Raw genomic sequence first — 15,909 nt, forward strand, 5'->3', positions numbered from 1 at the left:
ATCTCTGAAATATGCTGTTTCCATTCGGAAAATTCACCTCCTATATCTATTTATTTTTCAGATTTATATCCCGCTTTAACCAAAGTGGGTAACAATAAAACATACATAATTAAAACACATACTAACACAGCAAACACCAGTTAAACCAGCAGATTCGAACATCAGCAAAAAGTTTATTCCTCCAGAAAAGCCTTTACATAACAGTATGCTTCCAGATATTTTTTTAAATTGCTGAGTATTTATGTCCCGGAAGCTTATCCAACACCATAGGTCTTGCCACAGAAAATGCGGGTCTCAGCATAATGATAAGCTATTGCAGATGAGAAAAATACACAGGTACGGTAGCATGAATTCGCTGATGAATCAATAATGAAACCTTAAAATATCACTCTTTGCACTATATACAACCAGCGCAGCTTTTTCAGCACTAGTGTAATATGGGCAGATTTCGACACTCCCATAATCAAACATACCTCCGCATTCTGGACAACCTTCAGAGCCTGGAACCTGGGTGATGACATTCCCAGATACAACCAATTGCAATAATCAAGTTTTGTTAGTACCAGGCTCTTCGCAATCATCCGAAAATCCGATGGAGGCACCATCTCCTTCAACTTACTTAAAAGACGAAGTTGGAAAAAGGATGTCAAAATAACCTGATCAACTTGTTTCTGATTCGCAATATCTTTTTAATTCTATCTTATCACACCTTTACAGCAGTAATCTTACAGCATGGTGTCTTGTGAAAAGTCCAAAAAGGCACCTATTTAATCCCTATTTTATAAAGGTTCCTCGGGCACCTAAGTGTCTGTCTAATGCGGCAATCCAGAACCAGCCTCAACAGCATGGAAAATCAAATCCATAAGATTAATACCTACTACAAAAAAGTTGTAAATATATGTGTGTACTCTACAAAAAGAAATCTATAAAGTGGGGCCTATTCTTAAAGCACCAAGAAGGCACCTATTTCTATAAAGAAAAGTAGTCACTTACTTTCCATTATAAAATACTAGTGCAATAGGTAAATTATACACCTATATTTTAGGTGCAGCCACTTACAGCAGTCATAGAACTGATTTACATGCTCTGAAGAGGGGATCCGGGAGGTTGTGGACCGGTGAGTCTGGCATCGGTGCTGGGCAGGATGGTACAGACTATTATTAAGAGTGGCCTAGTGGTTAGAGCACCGGTCTTGCAATCCTGAGGGGGCCAGTTCAAATCTCACTGCTGCTCCTTGTGATCTTGGGCAAGTCACTTAACCCTCCATTGCCTCAGATACAAACTTAGATTGTGAGCCCTCCTGGGACAGAGAAATACCCACTGTACCTGAACGTAACTCACCTTGAGCTACTACTGAAAAAGGTGTGAGCAAAATCTAAATAAATAAATAAAATGTCTAGATAATTCAAGCACACGTTTACACATATATTTTATTTATTTTAAAAACTTATAACCCACTTACCCACAGATTCTATATAGCGCGCCTAGCGTTCCACACCGAAATCCAAGCATATTCTATAACAATACACTTAACTTAATAGGCTTAACAAGCCAATCAGTATTGTTAACAGCACTTAACAAGCAATAGCAAGCACTAATTGGCAATAATTGAAATTTACGAACACAACTCCCTAAGCGTATCCTGTAACGCACTGCGCCTAAATTTTAATGTGCGCAGGCAAAAAGAGACGTGGTTATGGGCAGAGAAATGGGTGTTTCATGGGCTTTACAAAATGTAGGCGCATTGTCATAGAATATGGCCCTCTGCGCCTAAATCTACACCATATTTTCATTGGTGTAAATAGTTTGAGGCACTAGGATATCGACTAAGCGTATTCTATATATCGCAGCTAAGTCTAGGTGCCGCTTATTAGGTGGAAATGTTTTCCGCACTGATTTTTTAAGGCTACATATGGAATCTGGCCCTTAACACCTAAGCGGCTACCATGAAAACATACATAATAAAAATTACAAGCAAGATAAAAAACACAGATATGCTGCTACAATCATCCTTTATCATTTTTCTGTGAACCGCCATTAAACATTAACAAATGCCTGAACAAAAAGCTGTGACTATCAAATTCTTAAATTGAAGAACATTTGATCATAAACGCAACTGGCTAGGTAAGGCATTCCACATCCAGGACCCTGCTAATAAACAGGTGCCCGTATTTTCCCTAATGCAGCGGTGAAAGCACTGCCAAACGCTGGTCACCACTGGGAAATTAATCTGGACTTGCACATGATTTTGCAGAGCACTGAAGTTGGACACTAAAACTAGGGGGGGGGGGAGTTAAATGATTTAATATATCACTGCTTAGAGTACATTTTTTGTACTTGCTATTTTTGAAAAGTCAAATTATGACAAGACATTACGATATTGGAAGGTTTTTGCGCCAATAACTGAGAGTAAGCTGAGCGTGGAATATTTATTTATTTATTTATTGGTAAATTTATTCCCCCTCATTTTCCCACTAGAGTGGGCACAATGCGGCTTACAGGGTTACATAAGCTTACAGCTCAATGAGGGTAATGATACAAATAGACAGAAAAACAGGTTGAACATGAAGATAATAAAGGGTGCAAGACGAGGTTGATGCAGTCAGTGGTTAAACAGGTGTAGTCAATATGAAGAAGGTGAGAGCTGAATGCTATTGGTTAGATAAGCTTTCTCAAATAAAAATGTCTTGAAAGATTTCTTAAAAAGCTGGTGGTCGTTAATCTCTTTGAGATATCTGAAACCTACTGAGCTTCTGAGGCTTTTCCTTCCATGATCAGTAGGGAACACAGTTTGGTGGCTTAAAAAGTTTTTGTTATACCAAGAGATTGTGTGTAACTTAGAGGATACTGTAAGTCACATGGGTATCTGCAGCACTTAGATGCTAACATACCAGCTCTAAGGGCTGGTGTAAGTACTTGTGTCTAAATGTTAATCATTTATATACCTGCTTAGACTAGTATTCTATAACGGAAAGTAGGCATCTTAACATCAGCATTCACACCACACCACGCACCCAATAGCAATTACACAATAAATTAAAATGAACACCTCTTTGGCATACAATGGGCCGCGGCTTTATTAACAACTATTTTGCACAATAAAAAAAACATTGATTTAAACTTCGTAACTTAAGATCCGATGAAGCACAAACATCCTAGAGAGGCCTTTTCTATTCTTACCAAAATGAAACTAGTCGGTGCCGAACTGGCCTCAGCAAGCACTTAGCCTTACTCCCCATCCAATTCCAAGTCCACAGTAACACAGGACTTGGCAAAATTAATCGTGGTGGTGGTGATGCACATGATGTACAAAAAGGCCTCCCCAATAGTTTCATCAACACCCAAATTCCCGCATCACCAAGCTGCGACCAACCATCCACCCAAAGAAACCCTAAACAACCTCATCTATCCCCCCAACCAGCCCCACCACCACCAACACCCAGCAACCCAGGGAGGGAAGGGAGGGTTGACACCTAGACACCCTCAACCCGCTCCCTTCCACTACCTCTCACCCAAACTAACTTTGTCTGCCAAAAATTCTTCCAGAATGAACCTACCCACCCTGGCCCCTAGCAACCCATTCCTCCAATTAAAATCAACTTATAGTCCCTATCTTTTAACCCTTACCTCCCTACCTATTACTTTCCTCCTTGGCCAAACCCTGGTCTCACACCCCCATGCCTCCCTCCCCCACTCAAGACAACATCAGCATGGCTTGGTCTCAACTGATGTTTCCTTTCTGAGCACATTACCAAAACCATCATCCACACTCTTATCACCTCTCGCTTAGACTATTGCAACTTGCCTCTCACAGGTCTCCCACTTCGCCATCTCTCTCCTCTTCAATCGTTCAAAATTCTGCTGCATGACTAATATTCCGCCAGTGTCGTTATGCTCATATTAGCCCTCTCCTCAAGTCACTTCACTGGCTTCCTATCCATTTCCGCATATAGTTCAAACTCCTCTTATTGACTTATAAGTGCATTCACTCTGCAGCTCCTCAGTACCTCTCCACTCTCACACGGCTGCCAGACTTATTTTTGGCAAATCAAAATTCGAAAGTGCATCACCTCTTCGAGCAAAGCTTCACTGGCTCCCCATCAAAGAAAGAATAAATTTTAAGATCAACACAATGACCCACAAGATCATCCACGGCGAATCCCCTGGCTACATGAATGAAATGATCGACCTCCCTGCTACAAACAGATCTATTTCTTCACGAACTTATCTTAACCTACACCTTCCCAATTGTAGAGGAATTAAATACAATACCTACTACGCATCCAGTTTCTCCTTTTTGGGCAGCCAGCTTTGGAACGCTATACCCAGACCAATCCAATTAATAAACGACTTCTTGCCCTTTAGAAAAATGCTGGAAGCTCATCTCTTTAAGCAAGCCTACCCAAATGCCCCAACCTAATCTCGCCAACTTCCACCCCCAATTCTGTTCTGACTTAAATACCAACCTCCCATCCTTCTCTTTCCATCTCTCCTTAATTTTATCCCTCCTTACCCTTTCTTCCAAATTACACTATCCTATCCTGTCTACCCTCTTTTATCCTAGTCATAGATTATCTAGCTCAACTTATCATACACTACTAAGCCCAACTTTACATTGTTTTCTACTGTTTTATTAAAATTCTATTAACTTTGTATTTCAAATTACTATGTAAACTGCATTGAGCCTGCATTATGTGGGAAAGCGCGGGGTACAAATGTAATAATAATAATAATCTCTCCCTACATGCCTCCCCGGGAACTCCATTCACTGGGTAAATCTCTCTTATCTGCACCCTTCTCCTCCACTGGGTAAATCTCTCTTATCTGCACCCTTCTCCTCCACTGCTAACTCCAGACTCTGTTCCTTTTATCTTGCTGCACCATATGCCTGGAATAGACTTCCTGAGCCGGTACGTCAAGCTCCATCTCTGGCCGTCTTCAAATCTAAGCTAAAAGCCCACCTTTTTGATGCTGCTTTTAACTCCTAACCCTTATTCACTTGTCCAGAACCCTTATTTTATCATCCTCACTTTAATATTCCCTTATCTCTTGTTTGTCCTGTTTGTCTGTCCTAATTAGATTGTAAGCTCTGTCGAGCAGGGACTGTCTCTTCATGTTCAAGTGTACAGTGCTGCTTACGTCTAGTAGCACTATAGAAATGATAAGTAGTAGTAGTATGTTATCAGCTCACAACCTAAAGCTGCGAGTGCCCATATTCTTTTTTAGACTAGGCTCCGACCAGGTGCCTTATCAGAGTACCCTGTATGTGTGCAATCATGTTTTTTTTTATAAAATCTACATGCACATCACAAACCCCCTCCCTGCTCTGCCCAAACTACTTTCCCCTGCAATACCCACACACTATTGCATTGTCGTGTGTGTTTGTACACCTATATTCAGCCATGCACTTTTACAAGAGTCATTTCCCACGTCTAAAACATGCTTTTACCTATGGAAAACACATTATACATTACCCCTTGAATGTGCACATAAATCTTGATCAGTTAAGAGAGCTAATTGAAAACCGTTTCTGATCTCTTCCCATTCTGCAGGTTTATTGTACTAGAAGCAGACACAGTAATTAACTAACAAATTTGGGATCTCACCAAGCTTGACATGACCAAAGCAAAATATGCCACCATCTGCTCCATTCACAACAGACTGGATTACTTCTGCTACTGTTCCAGCGCATACCTCAAACTGAAAGAAACAGTGAGAACAGACATGTTACACACACAACAATATTTCATTCATTTTTAATAAAGGGGATAGGATATAGTCTTTCTGTGGTTACAATCAAAGTGGTTTACATATTATATACAGATACATATCTTGTACCTGACACATATTAAGTACAGATACATATTTTGATCCTGGAGGGTTAAGTGATTTGCCCAGAGTCTACAGGAGCTGCAGTGGGAATTGAACCTGGTTCCCCTGGATCTCAACTCATTGCACTAACCATTAGGCTACTCCTCCACTCCAAAGAAAAAAAGGAGAATTCACATTATTGAGACAGTCAGGGTAGGCAGTCTCAAATCCTCATGGACCCTGAATCAAATGATGTTTCAGGCTTTCTCCAATGGATATCCTTGAGCCAGATTTACATACAGTTGAAGCAGAGTGCATACAAATCTGTCTTGTACATATTTATTAAGGATAACCTGGAAATCCAAGAAGATTGATGGCACACAGGCCGGAGTTTTTCTTGGTCTAACACCTGAACAAAACGTAGTTGGCCATACCAGTAGGCAAAGGCAGGATTTGGGTTGTAAATATTCTATTTTGCTTCCTTATCAAGTAAAAGTGATTGACGACCACTAGCTATTCAAGAAATCCTTAAAAACATTTTTATTTGAGAAAGCTTATCCCCCACTTAATGCTAAGCCTTCACCTTCCTCATGTTGACTACACCTGTCTAGCCACCTACTTCCACCTAGTAAAGTATCCTTGTATTATCCCTCTTGTTCTTTCCAGACCTTCTCACTTTTGTGTCACTACCCTCTATGCATTGTAATCCTTTGTAATTTTGTAAGCCACATTGTGCTCGCTATAGTGGGAAAATGTGGGGTATAAATGTACCAAAATAAATAAATAAACCTTGCAAAACAAGTATAGTCAACAGTCATGAGCACGCACTAAAAACGCTACCGTGGCTTAGTAAAAGACCCCTTAAGTTAGGTGCACAACTGGTAGTACTTGCAACTCCCAAATTTGCACGTTACTCGGAAATTTGGGCACACAACTTTATAGAATCCGGGGGTCTCCGCGTAGTTTACAGAATTGCCCTCAAAATGCCCAGCAGTATCGAAGGTTGGAAGGGAGAGATGGAGAGTATCAGAGCCTGGAGCCCTGTAGAGCTCCACACTCCTTTCTCTCAGGCTCACAGAACCAGTGTTTGGTCCTGGACTCAGCTCCATGAGGCAGCAGGACAAGTAGAATAAGGGCAACAGGAAAGTGTTTAGAGTGAAAGCCATTTCTCTGTACATTTCCGTGTATACATCTCAGAAATTAACCTATGCACTGTTGCTAGGGCCTGGGTCCACTTTCACTAACGGAGACACAGTGACCAGATTGGGTGAAAATGAAATGGATCAGAAATGAATCTTGTCCACATCTGTCCAGTCAGCTAAGAGGAGTGAGAGAAGCTGCACTGCAGAACCCTGGCTTACAAGACATGAAATGAAAATAATCCACCACACTGGTTCACCTTTAAACAATACCAAAAACAGGAAACTATTCACAGTAGGCACATTAAGGGCAATTCTATAAAGGGAGCCTAAATTTCGGCACTAATTGCATGCACTAATTTATAGGACGGGCGCACTTATGTGTGTGAAAAACATCAGAAATTGGCATTTACGGGCATATGTGCGAAGTGCTAGTCTATGAAGTTGGTGTGCTAGCCACATGGGGCTAGATTCTACATATCACGCCTAAAACAAATTGGCGCTGAATAAAAATATGCGTAGGTGTATTCTATAAAGTGCTATTTAGAATAAGCCTAAATTTATATGTGGTTTATAGAATACGCCGAGCGCCCATCCACATGACTAAATGTAGTCACGGGCAGTTACAACAAGTAAAACCTGGTATAAAAGCCAATGCCTAAATTAGGCTTGGACTGGGTGTATTCTATAACAATACGCATAGATTTTAGAAACGCCCATGACTTGTCCATTCCATACCCATGGCCATGCTCCCTTTTCAACTATGCGACTTATAATTTACATGCATCATGTTGCAGAATACGCTTAAACATTTGTGCGCGTAAATCCTAATTAAAGCCAATTAGTGTCAATAATTGTATAAACTAAATGTTTATGCTTGGATCTGAAAACTTAAGTTTTCCTCAAAATTTTCATATAGGTTTGGACTCTTGTCTTTCAGCATTCTACATGAATTTGGGGAGTCCAAGTAGACAGCCTACTGACTTTTTCTACTTATGTCAAATTAATAGTACAAAAATCATTCTATACTATGAGAAAGTTAAGATCTGTTCGCAAATTTTTGGGATCTGACAAATTTAGGCTGTTGTTTCAAGTATTAGTATTAAGATACTGAATAGGTTAGCCCCTTTTTATTTGGTTAATTGGACAAATTTACTTAATTCAATTTGTTCTTATAAATTGTGTAATTTAATGTTGCATCAGTTTCCTTCAATTAAAAAACTCAGATATAAATCTATCTTTAATATTTCATTATATTACCAGTAAGTCTGCCCCCCTTCAATCTCATTTCATGTCCTCAGGTGGTAGAACGAGAGGACATGAAATGAGATTGAAGGGGGGCAGACTCAAGAAAAATGTCAGGAAGTATTTTTTCACGGAGAGAGTAGTGGATGCTTGGAATGCCCTCCCGTGGGAGGTGGTGGAAATGACAACGGTAACGGAATTCAAACATGCGTGGGATAAGCATAAAGGAATCCTGTGCCGAAGGAATGGATCATCAGGAGCTTAGTCAGGATCGGGAGGCGGGGCTGGTGGTTTGGAGGCGGGGATAGTGCTGGACAGACTTGTACGGTCTGTGCCAGGGCCGGTGGTGGGCAGCGGGACTGGTGGTTGGGAGGCGGGGATAGTGCTGGACAGACTTGTACCAGGGGCGTAGCCAGACACCCAATTTTGGGTGGGCCTGGGCCCAAGATGGGTGGGCAGAAGAACCTCGCCCCGTCCCACAGGTGATTTGGTCTCTCCTCTCGCCTGCATGCCACATGGTCTCTCAAACATTCCCCCTCTCCTGCATACCTTTTAAATAGCATATTTTCACCAGCAGCGAGCAGCAACTAATATACACTGCTCATGTTGGCCCCACACCCTTCCCTCTGATGCAACTTCCTGTTTCCACCTAGGCAGAAATACATCAGAGGGAAGGCTGTGGGGCCGGTGCGAGCAGTATGTATGTCACTGCTCACTGCAGGCGAAGATCTGCTACTTACAAGGTATGCAGGAGGGACAGTTGTTGGGAGTTTTCGGCTGGTGGGGCTTGGGGATCCCTGCCAGCCACATCATAGGTATGCTGCTACTGGGTGGGCCTGGGCCCACCCAAGCCCACCCTTGGCTACGCCACTGACTTGTACGGTCTGTGCCGGAGCCGGGGTTGGGAGGCGGGGCTGGTGGTTGGGAAGTGGGGATGGTGCTGGGCAGACTTGTACGGTCTGTGCCCTGAGGAGCACAGGTGCAGACCAAAGTAGGGTATACACAAAAAGCAGCAAATATGAGTTATCTTGTTGGGCAGACTGGATGGACCGTGCAGGTCTTTTTCTGCCGTCATCTACTATGTTACTATGTTACTATGTAAGTTACCTGAGGATATTTGTGTTAAACCAAACTATCTGGTTTTTCGCAAATTCTTGAAAACATGGTTGTCTGAGAAATTTTATGGAATTTAATTTGGTTATTTTTATTTAGTAAGGGTGTATTTCCTGGAAATCATGTTCCAGTTTTGTAATCCACAACGAACTGTCAAGGTGTTTGTGGACCAGAAGCATTGTATTGCATTGTTTAATTGGCAATTATTGGCACTGACTGACTTAATTCAGTTGCGCATGCAAATCCAGAATACGACTGGATTGCGCATGCAACTTGTCTTGCTAAACAGAATCCAAGGGATGGCATGTAATAGCAAAAGGGATGTACCAGTGGGCAGATCATGGGTGTTCCCCCTAGCAATGCGTTCACCTTATTGAATAGTATCAGATGTGCGCACTGCAAGGTTCACTTAGGCACGCCAACTTATGCCTGCCATTGACCTAAGTAAAATTTTGCACCTAAGTTTCAGTACACCAAAGCAGGTTTGCACCATATAATAGGTTGGGCTCACATTAACATCGTTACAGAATTGGCACTAAGGGGGGGATTTACAAACGGCGCTCAAAAATGGCTGTCGGGAAACTTCAGCGCTGTGCCCTATTCTATTGTATAAAGGGTATGTGCCGTTTATAGAATAGCACATAGTGCTGGTTTCCGCACACAACTCTGGGTGCCAGACTTAAGCCTGCTGAAACCTGGTGTAACTCCTGGCATCCAAGTTGGGCGCATAGACACATTATAAACTGTACACAACCTTTTGGAAAACCCCTGACCCGCCCATGCCCCTCCCATGGCTATGCCCCCTTTTGGGTTGCGAACTATGTGATTTAGGCACCCAGCGTTATGGAACAACGTGCAGTCAGATGCGCAAGCAAATCCTAATTAGTGTCGACCGACGTCAATAATTGGTTGTTAGCATCCACTTATTGATGGTTTAATAGCTCGTTAGCCAATTAAGTTGTGTGCGCATCTCGGCAGTGCGCCCAAACTTTGGCACCATATATAGGATAGGCCCCTACTGCACATCCTCCGGATGCCTAATTCTAGGTACCCTGTCCTAGAATTGCCCCTATACATGAAGGCATTTCTGGGGGTAGAGAACAGATAGTCAGGGGGTGGGATTGGCAGTTGTTTATTTTATAAAATACATGCATATGTGCATATCATTTCCAGTACATACACACACAGTCACATAGAAAGCCTTTACAAAACAGGTGTAACATATTCACCTACGTGCCTTGTTCACCAACGTGCCTTATTATTAAATTATGGCTCTCTACATCAGTGTTTCCCAACTGTGGTCCTGGAGTACCCCTTGCCAGTCAGGTTTTCAGGATATCCACAATGAATATGCATGAAAGAGATTTGCATATAATGGAAGGAATGTACACAAATCAAGTTCATGCATATTCATTGTGGATATCCTGAAAACCTGACTGAAAAAGGGTTACTCCTGGCCTGGAATTGGGAAACACTGCTCTACATTACCTCTTGCTTTCATTTTGTGGTATAATAGTAAGAAGCAAGAATCTTTACAAATTGTAAGTGCAGGTCTTTAATGGAAAGAGCATTCAAATCTGTGTGCAATAGCCATCGGTGGGCCCAGTTGGGCACAGGCCCAACCAGCAGTGGCACATCCCTAATGTGGCTGATGGGGCTTGCTAAGCCACGCCAGCTGAAGACTCCCAGCATCTCTTCCTCTCCTCCTCCCCACAGGAGTTCCAGCATCTCTACTCCACCCCCACCAACCACCCCCTCCACCCCCCTCCCCGTACCTTGTAAATGCTTCAGTTCTTTGCCAGCAGCAAGCAGCACTCATACCCACTGCTCCTGCCTGCCCCAAACCTTCCCTCTGACATAATTTCTTATTTCTGCACAGGCAGGACAAGTCAGAGGGAAGGCTTGGGGCCAGAGCAAGCAGCAGGTATGAGTCACTACTCAGTGCCAGAGAAGAACCTTTACAAGGTAATGGGTGGGGGTTGGGAGTGGAGTTGAGAGACTCCACAATCCCTGCAGGAAAAGGGAGAGATGCCAGACCGGGGGAGGGGGGGAACAGGATTGTCATGCCCACCCACTTTAGGATCAGGCCCACCCAAAATTGGGTGTCCGGCTATGCCACTGATCCAAACACAAAATAGCTGAAGCCAGAGGGTATTATGTGAGACAAATGTGCATAGTTTATACCCCAGTCTATCATACCTGTGAGGCATCCTGAGGGAAGACTGCATCGAAGGCAAACATCTTTGGAACAACAGTAGGTCTCCAGTGACCTGAGTTTGTGTGTCCATTTGCGGTGGGATCGTAGAGAGTGACCTGCTTTTTTCTTGTATCTACCTTCATGAAAGACATAGATTCTGAGGTCTCGTGTCTCCCTTGAGAGGGACAAATCCGCACCATCACCTTCACCTGCAAAAAGTAGGAAAAGAAGTTAGCCACACTTCCCCAATGGCATCATAGAACAGAATGCTTTATATATTTTAGGTGTTTACAATCATTTAACGTGACATGGTGGAGAAGCAGCCTAATGGGTAGCACAGCAGGCCGAGAACCAGGAGAACCAGCTTCAATTCCCAGTGACCTTAGGCAAGTCACTTAACCATCTATTGCTCCACAGATAAAAGCATAAGATTGTGCGCCCACTAGGGACAGAGAAAGTAACTGCATATAATATATAAACCACTTTGGTAGTACCACACAAAGACAGTAGATCAAAAATGCACAATCCCTTGGTTGTTTTGTTTATGCCGTTTCTAATCCAAAATGACAGGTACAAAAATCTTTGGGGGTATTTTACTAAAGTGCAGTGCCTGTACACTAACTGTTGGGGGCATTCCCAGCAAGTTTCCATACAGTTAACGCACAGAAAAGCACTTTATCACATGACAAGTACAACTGCCAGTTAAATCGCTTTGAATATTGACCCCAAGATGTTTTGCTGCGTTTGCATATTATTACATACCCCACAGTAATTTTAATGTGCATTATGGTAACATAACGGAAATACTGACATTGGGGTCCTTTTACTAAGGTGCGCCGAAAAATGGGCTGCGCTAGTGTAGGTGTATTTTTTGCATGTGCCCAGATCCATTTTTCAGCGCACCTGTAAAAAAGATCCTTTTGAAATTTTTGCGAAAAATGGACATGCGGCAAAATAAAAATTGGTGCGCGTCCATTTTGGGTCTGAGACCTCACCGCCAGCCATTGACTTAGTGGTAAGGTCTCACGCGGTAATTGTCTATGCGCTTAGAACGACGATTACCGCCCAGTTTCTGCTGTGCACCAGAAAATAAAAATTATTTTCCGGCGTGCGTAGCGAATGCGCATCAAAATGAAATTACTGCAAGGCCACACGGTAGCCAGGCGGTAACTCCAAATTGACATGCGTTGGGCGCACGTAGGTGCCAATATGGCTTAGTAAAAGGGCCCCATTGAGGGGCATAATTGAACGAAAACGTCTATCTCCATGGGCGTTTATCTCCGAGAACGGGTCCGTGAAGGGGCGGACCGAACCGTATTTTCAACAAAAATAGACGTCCATGTTTTATTCGACAATTTGTGAGCTGGGCGTTTTTGTTTTTCAGTGATAATGGAAAATGAAAGCGCCCAGCTCAAAAACGAATAAATCCAAGGCATTTGTTCGTGGGAGAGGCCAGGATTCATAGTGCACTGGTCCCCCTCACATACCAGGACACCAACCGGGCACCCTAGGGGGCATTTTTACAAAAACAAAAAAAACAGGTAAAAGAGCTCCCAGGTGCATAGCACCCTTCCCTTGTGTGTTGAGCCCCCCAAATCCCCCTCAAAACCCACTGCCCACAAGTCTACACCATTACTATAGCCCTAAGGGGTGAAGGGGGGCACCTACATGTGGGTACAGTGGGTTTGGGGGGGTTGGATGACTAAGCATTAAGCAGCACAATTGTAACAGGTAGGGGGGGATGGGCCTGGGTCCACCTGCCTGAAGTCCACTGCACCCCCTAACAACTGCTCCAGTGACCTGCATACTGCTGCCAGGGAGGTGGGTATGACATTTGAGGGTGAAAATAAAAAGTTGTGAAACATCATTTTTTCTGGTGGGAGGGGGTTAGTGACCACTGGGGGAGTCAGGGGAGGTCATCCCCGATTCCTTCCGGTGGTCATCTGGTCATCTGGTCATTTAGGGCACTTTTTGGGGCATTATTCGTGAAAAAACAGGGTCCAGGAAAAGTGTCCTAAATTCTAGCTAAAAACGCATACTTTTTTTCCATTATCGGTGAAATGCGCCCATCTCTGTTCGGCCGATAACCACGCCCCAGTTCTGCCTTTGCCACACCTCTGACACGCCCCCATCAACTTTGTCCGCATCCGCGCGGAGTGCAGTTGAAAACGTCCAAAATCGGCTTTCAATTATACCGATTTATTCGTTTTGGGGAGGTAAACGTCTATCTCCCGATTTGGGTCGCAAAATAGGCGTTTTTCTTTTTCAATTATAAGCTGGATTGTGTTTTAAGAGGCAAATACCATGCATTATTCCCTTAGCATGTTAGTAATTACTCCAATAAATGGTTTATTGAATCATGAACGTTCAAGAACAAAATTTAGACGCATCTGACAATAAATTCTTGTCCTCAAAAATATATATCAAATGTTATCGGTTTCTGTCAGTTTTGCTGCTACTAAACATGGCTATCCCCCTGGAGGTTTTAATGTCAAGATTGACACTAGTCAGTAACAGTAAGAAGCATCCCATTGCTCCTCAGACTGGCATGTCTGTCTCCCTTCCTCCCTCCATCTATTGGACTAGCACCCCTCTCTCTCTCTCTTCCTTCGTCCCTCAGGTCTGGTCTCTCTTTTTTTTCTTCCACAACCCCCCCCCCCCCCCCCCCCCCATGTGTATAACATCTCTCTCTCCCTTTAATCACTCTCCTCTGCTCTCCCAATACAGTAACCCTGTCCTCCCTCGCTATCTCCCTCCCACCCCCCAGATCTGGCTTCCCCCACTCCCACAGGGTAGAGGGAGAAGCAGATAGAGAGATGCCAGACTTGTGGGGAAGTGAGAAGAGAGTGGGGGCTGCTGGACTGCAGGGGCAAGGAGCCGGAAGCACAAAAAAATGGCTTTTCTGTTGCCAGTTTTAAGGCTCTGCGGCAGCTGTCCTGGCCATTGAAAAACCACATCCCAGGCCTAAATTCCATAGAAAGAAAAGGTTTTGCCCTCCAGGAGGTCAACTGTGCAGCACAACTCTGGTACGGACTGGGAGTTTTTTTATTGGCCGGTTATGTTGTGATTACTAGTAGAGTACAGCTTTGACTAGCTGTGCCTGAGGTTCTCTTCTGGCAACAAACAAGACAATTGGAGGAAAAAGTCAAAGGTGTTAAAAAACAAATTATTTAAACTGACAATGCGAAATTACTACAAGCCCTACTGTAAGGGCTCAGCGCCAAGCTCTTTAAGGGTGAGCACACTGATTTCAAAGGCACTCTGGAGTTTATTAAAAAAAAGAAAAATAATTCTGCTACCCTCTCTCCTGCACCAAGATGGGGAATGAGACCATCTGCCTTTCTCTCTCACCCTTTGATTGCAAACTCCTAAAACAACTGTTAAAATCCCAGCAATAACTTACAAATAAGCAGAGAACCCTTCTACTTCATATAACTACAAGAAGACTACAGTAAGTACTGCTAAGAACCAGGGAATTACAGTGTCTCCATGGTAAATCGCAGTGGATTGTGGGAAAGTTGACATGTCATCAAACCTCCATCCATAATCATCATAGGGCAGACTCAACACATTCAGATTTCAAATACTCTTTAGGTAGGCCTATCTTCTGTCCCGCAATAGAAAATCAAGGTAATTAACTCATTATCTTTATATACCATTATCCAAGGTTGTGGGAAGGAGGGGGTGTCGCAATATATTCCCTGGACACATTAGCTATGAACAACAGCCCTCCTATTAAAGTATAATACTTTCTTTTTTTTTTTTCTAAGGACTGATTTGAATGTGAAAAGATAGTCCTGAGAACTAGGCAAATCATAAAATAACTGAAATGCTTCAAAAGCATTACAAGTGACAGACTCAAGGCCGAATTCTTATAAAAGCGGCATGAAGATGGCATGTGGATTAGACTGCATCCCTCAACCTTGAAATATCATCAGAATATTTAGACAATGAACCTTCTCAATGCAGAATTAATTCACTTGACAATCCCTTTCTGAAAGTACCTCATCTTCTAAAGATTTGATTCCACTATACCACCTGTCGCGGTCATCTCTCTATAATATGGGGAGCATTCACTGAAGCTCAGTCTGGTGCCTCTTTATCCAGCTGATTTTTTTAGGCATCTTTCCTATGTAACTGAAATAGACTTGGATAAACAATGCGACCCAACCTAAAGCAAAATATGTCCAGTTTGCTGTATTTTCATGGCTCTTTCAGCTATCACTGGTCTACAATTTTTGTAAGTCATCTGCACCAGAGATAAAGAGAGGCTTGTTTGATATGGCGTCTAAATCCCTTCAAAGGGAAAAATACACAAAAACAAGCTACTGGGATGTATGGGGGGGGAGCAGCATTCTTAGTAGACTAGACTGGCCATACAGACATCCCAGCAGAGCAGTGGGG

At 43.0% G+C, this 15,909-nt stretch overlaps 1 protein-coding gene across 2 annotated transcripts in view; it reads right to left on the minus strand.

Moving 5' to 3' along the window:
- KIF26A (kinesin family member 26A) overlaps nucleotides 1–15,909 on the minus strand; it is a 261,377-nt gene that overhangs the window by 36,275 nt on the left and 209,193 nt on the right. For both annotated transcript variants that reach the window (XM_030214372.1, XM_030214371.1), the window contains exons 6-7: nucleotides 11,508–11,714; nucleotides 5,607–5,700 (exon numbers count right to left, since the gene is read on the minus strand). In XM_030214372.1, coding sequence (XP_030070232.1) covers nucleotides 5,607–5,700; nucleotides 11,508–11,714 — 301 coding nt within the window. The remainder of the gene's footprint in view (nucleotides 1–5,606; nucleotides 5,701–11,507; nucleotides 11,715–15,909) is intronic.

The sequence above is a fragment of the Microcaecilia unicolor genome, chromosome 9, assembly GCF_901765095.1.
Source record: "Microcaecilia unicolor chromosome 9, aMicUni1.1, whole genome shotgun sequence".
Lineage (NCBI taxonomy): Eukaryota > Metazoa > Chordata > Amphibia > Gymnophiona > Siphonopidae > Microcaecilia > Microcaecilia unicolor.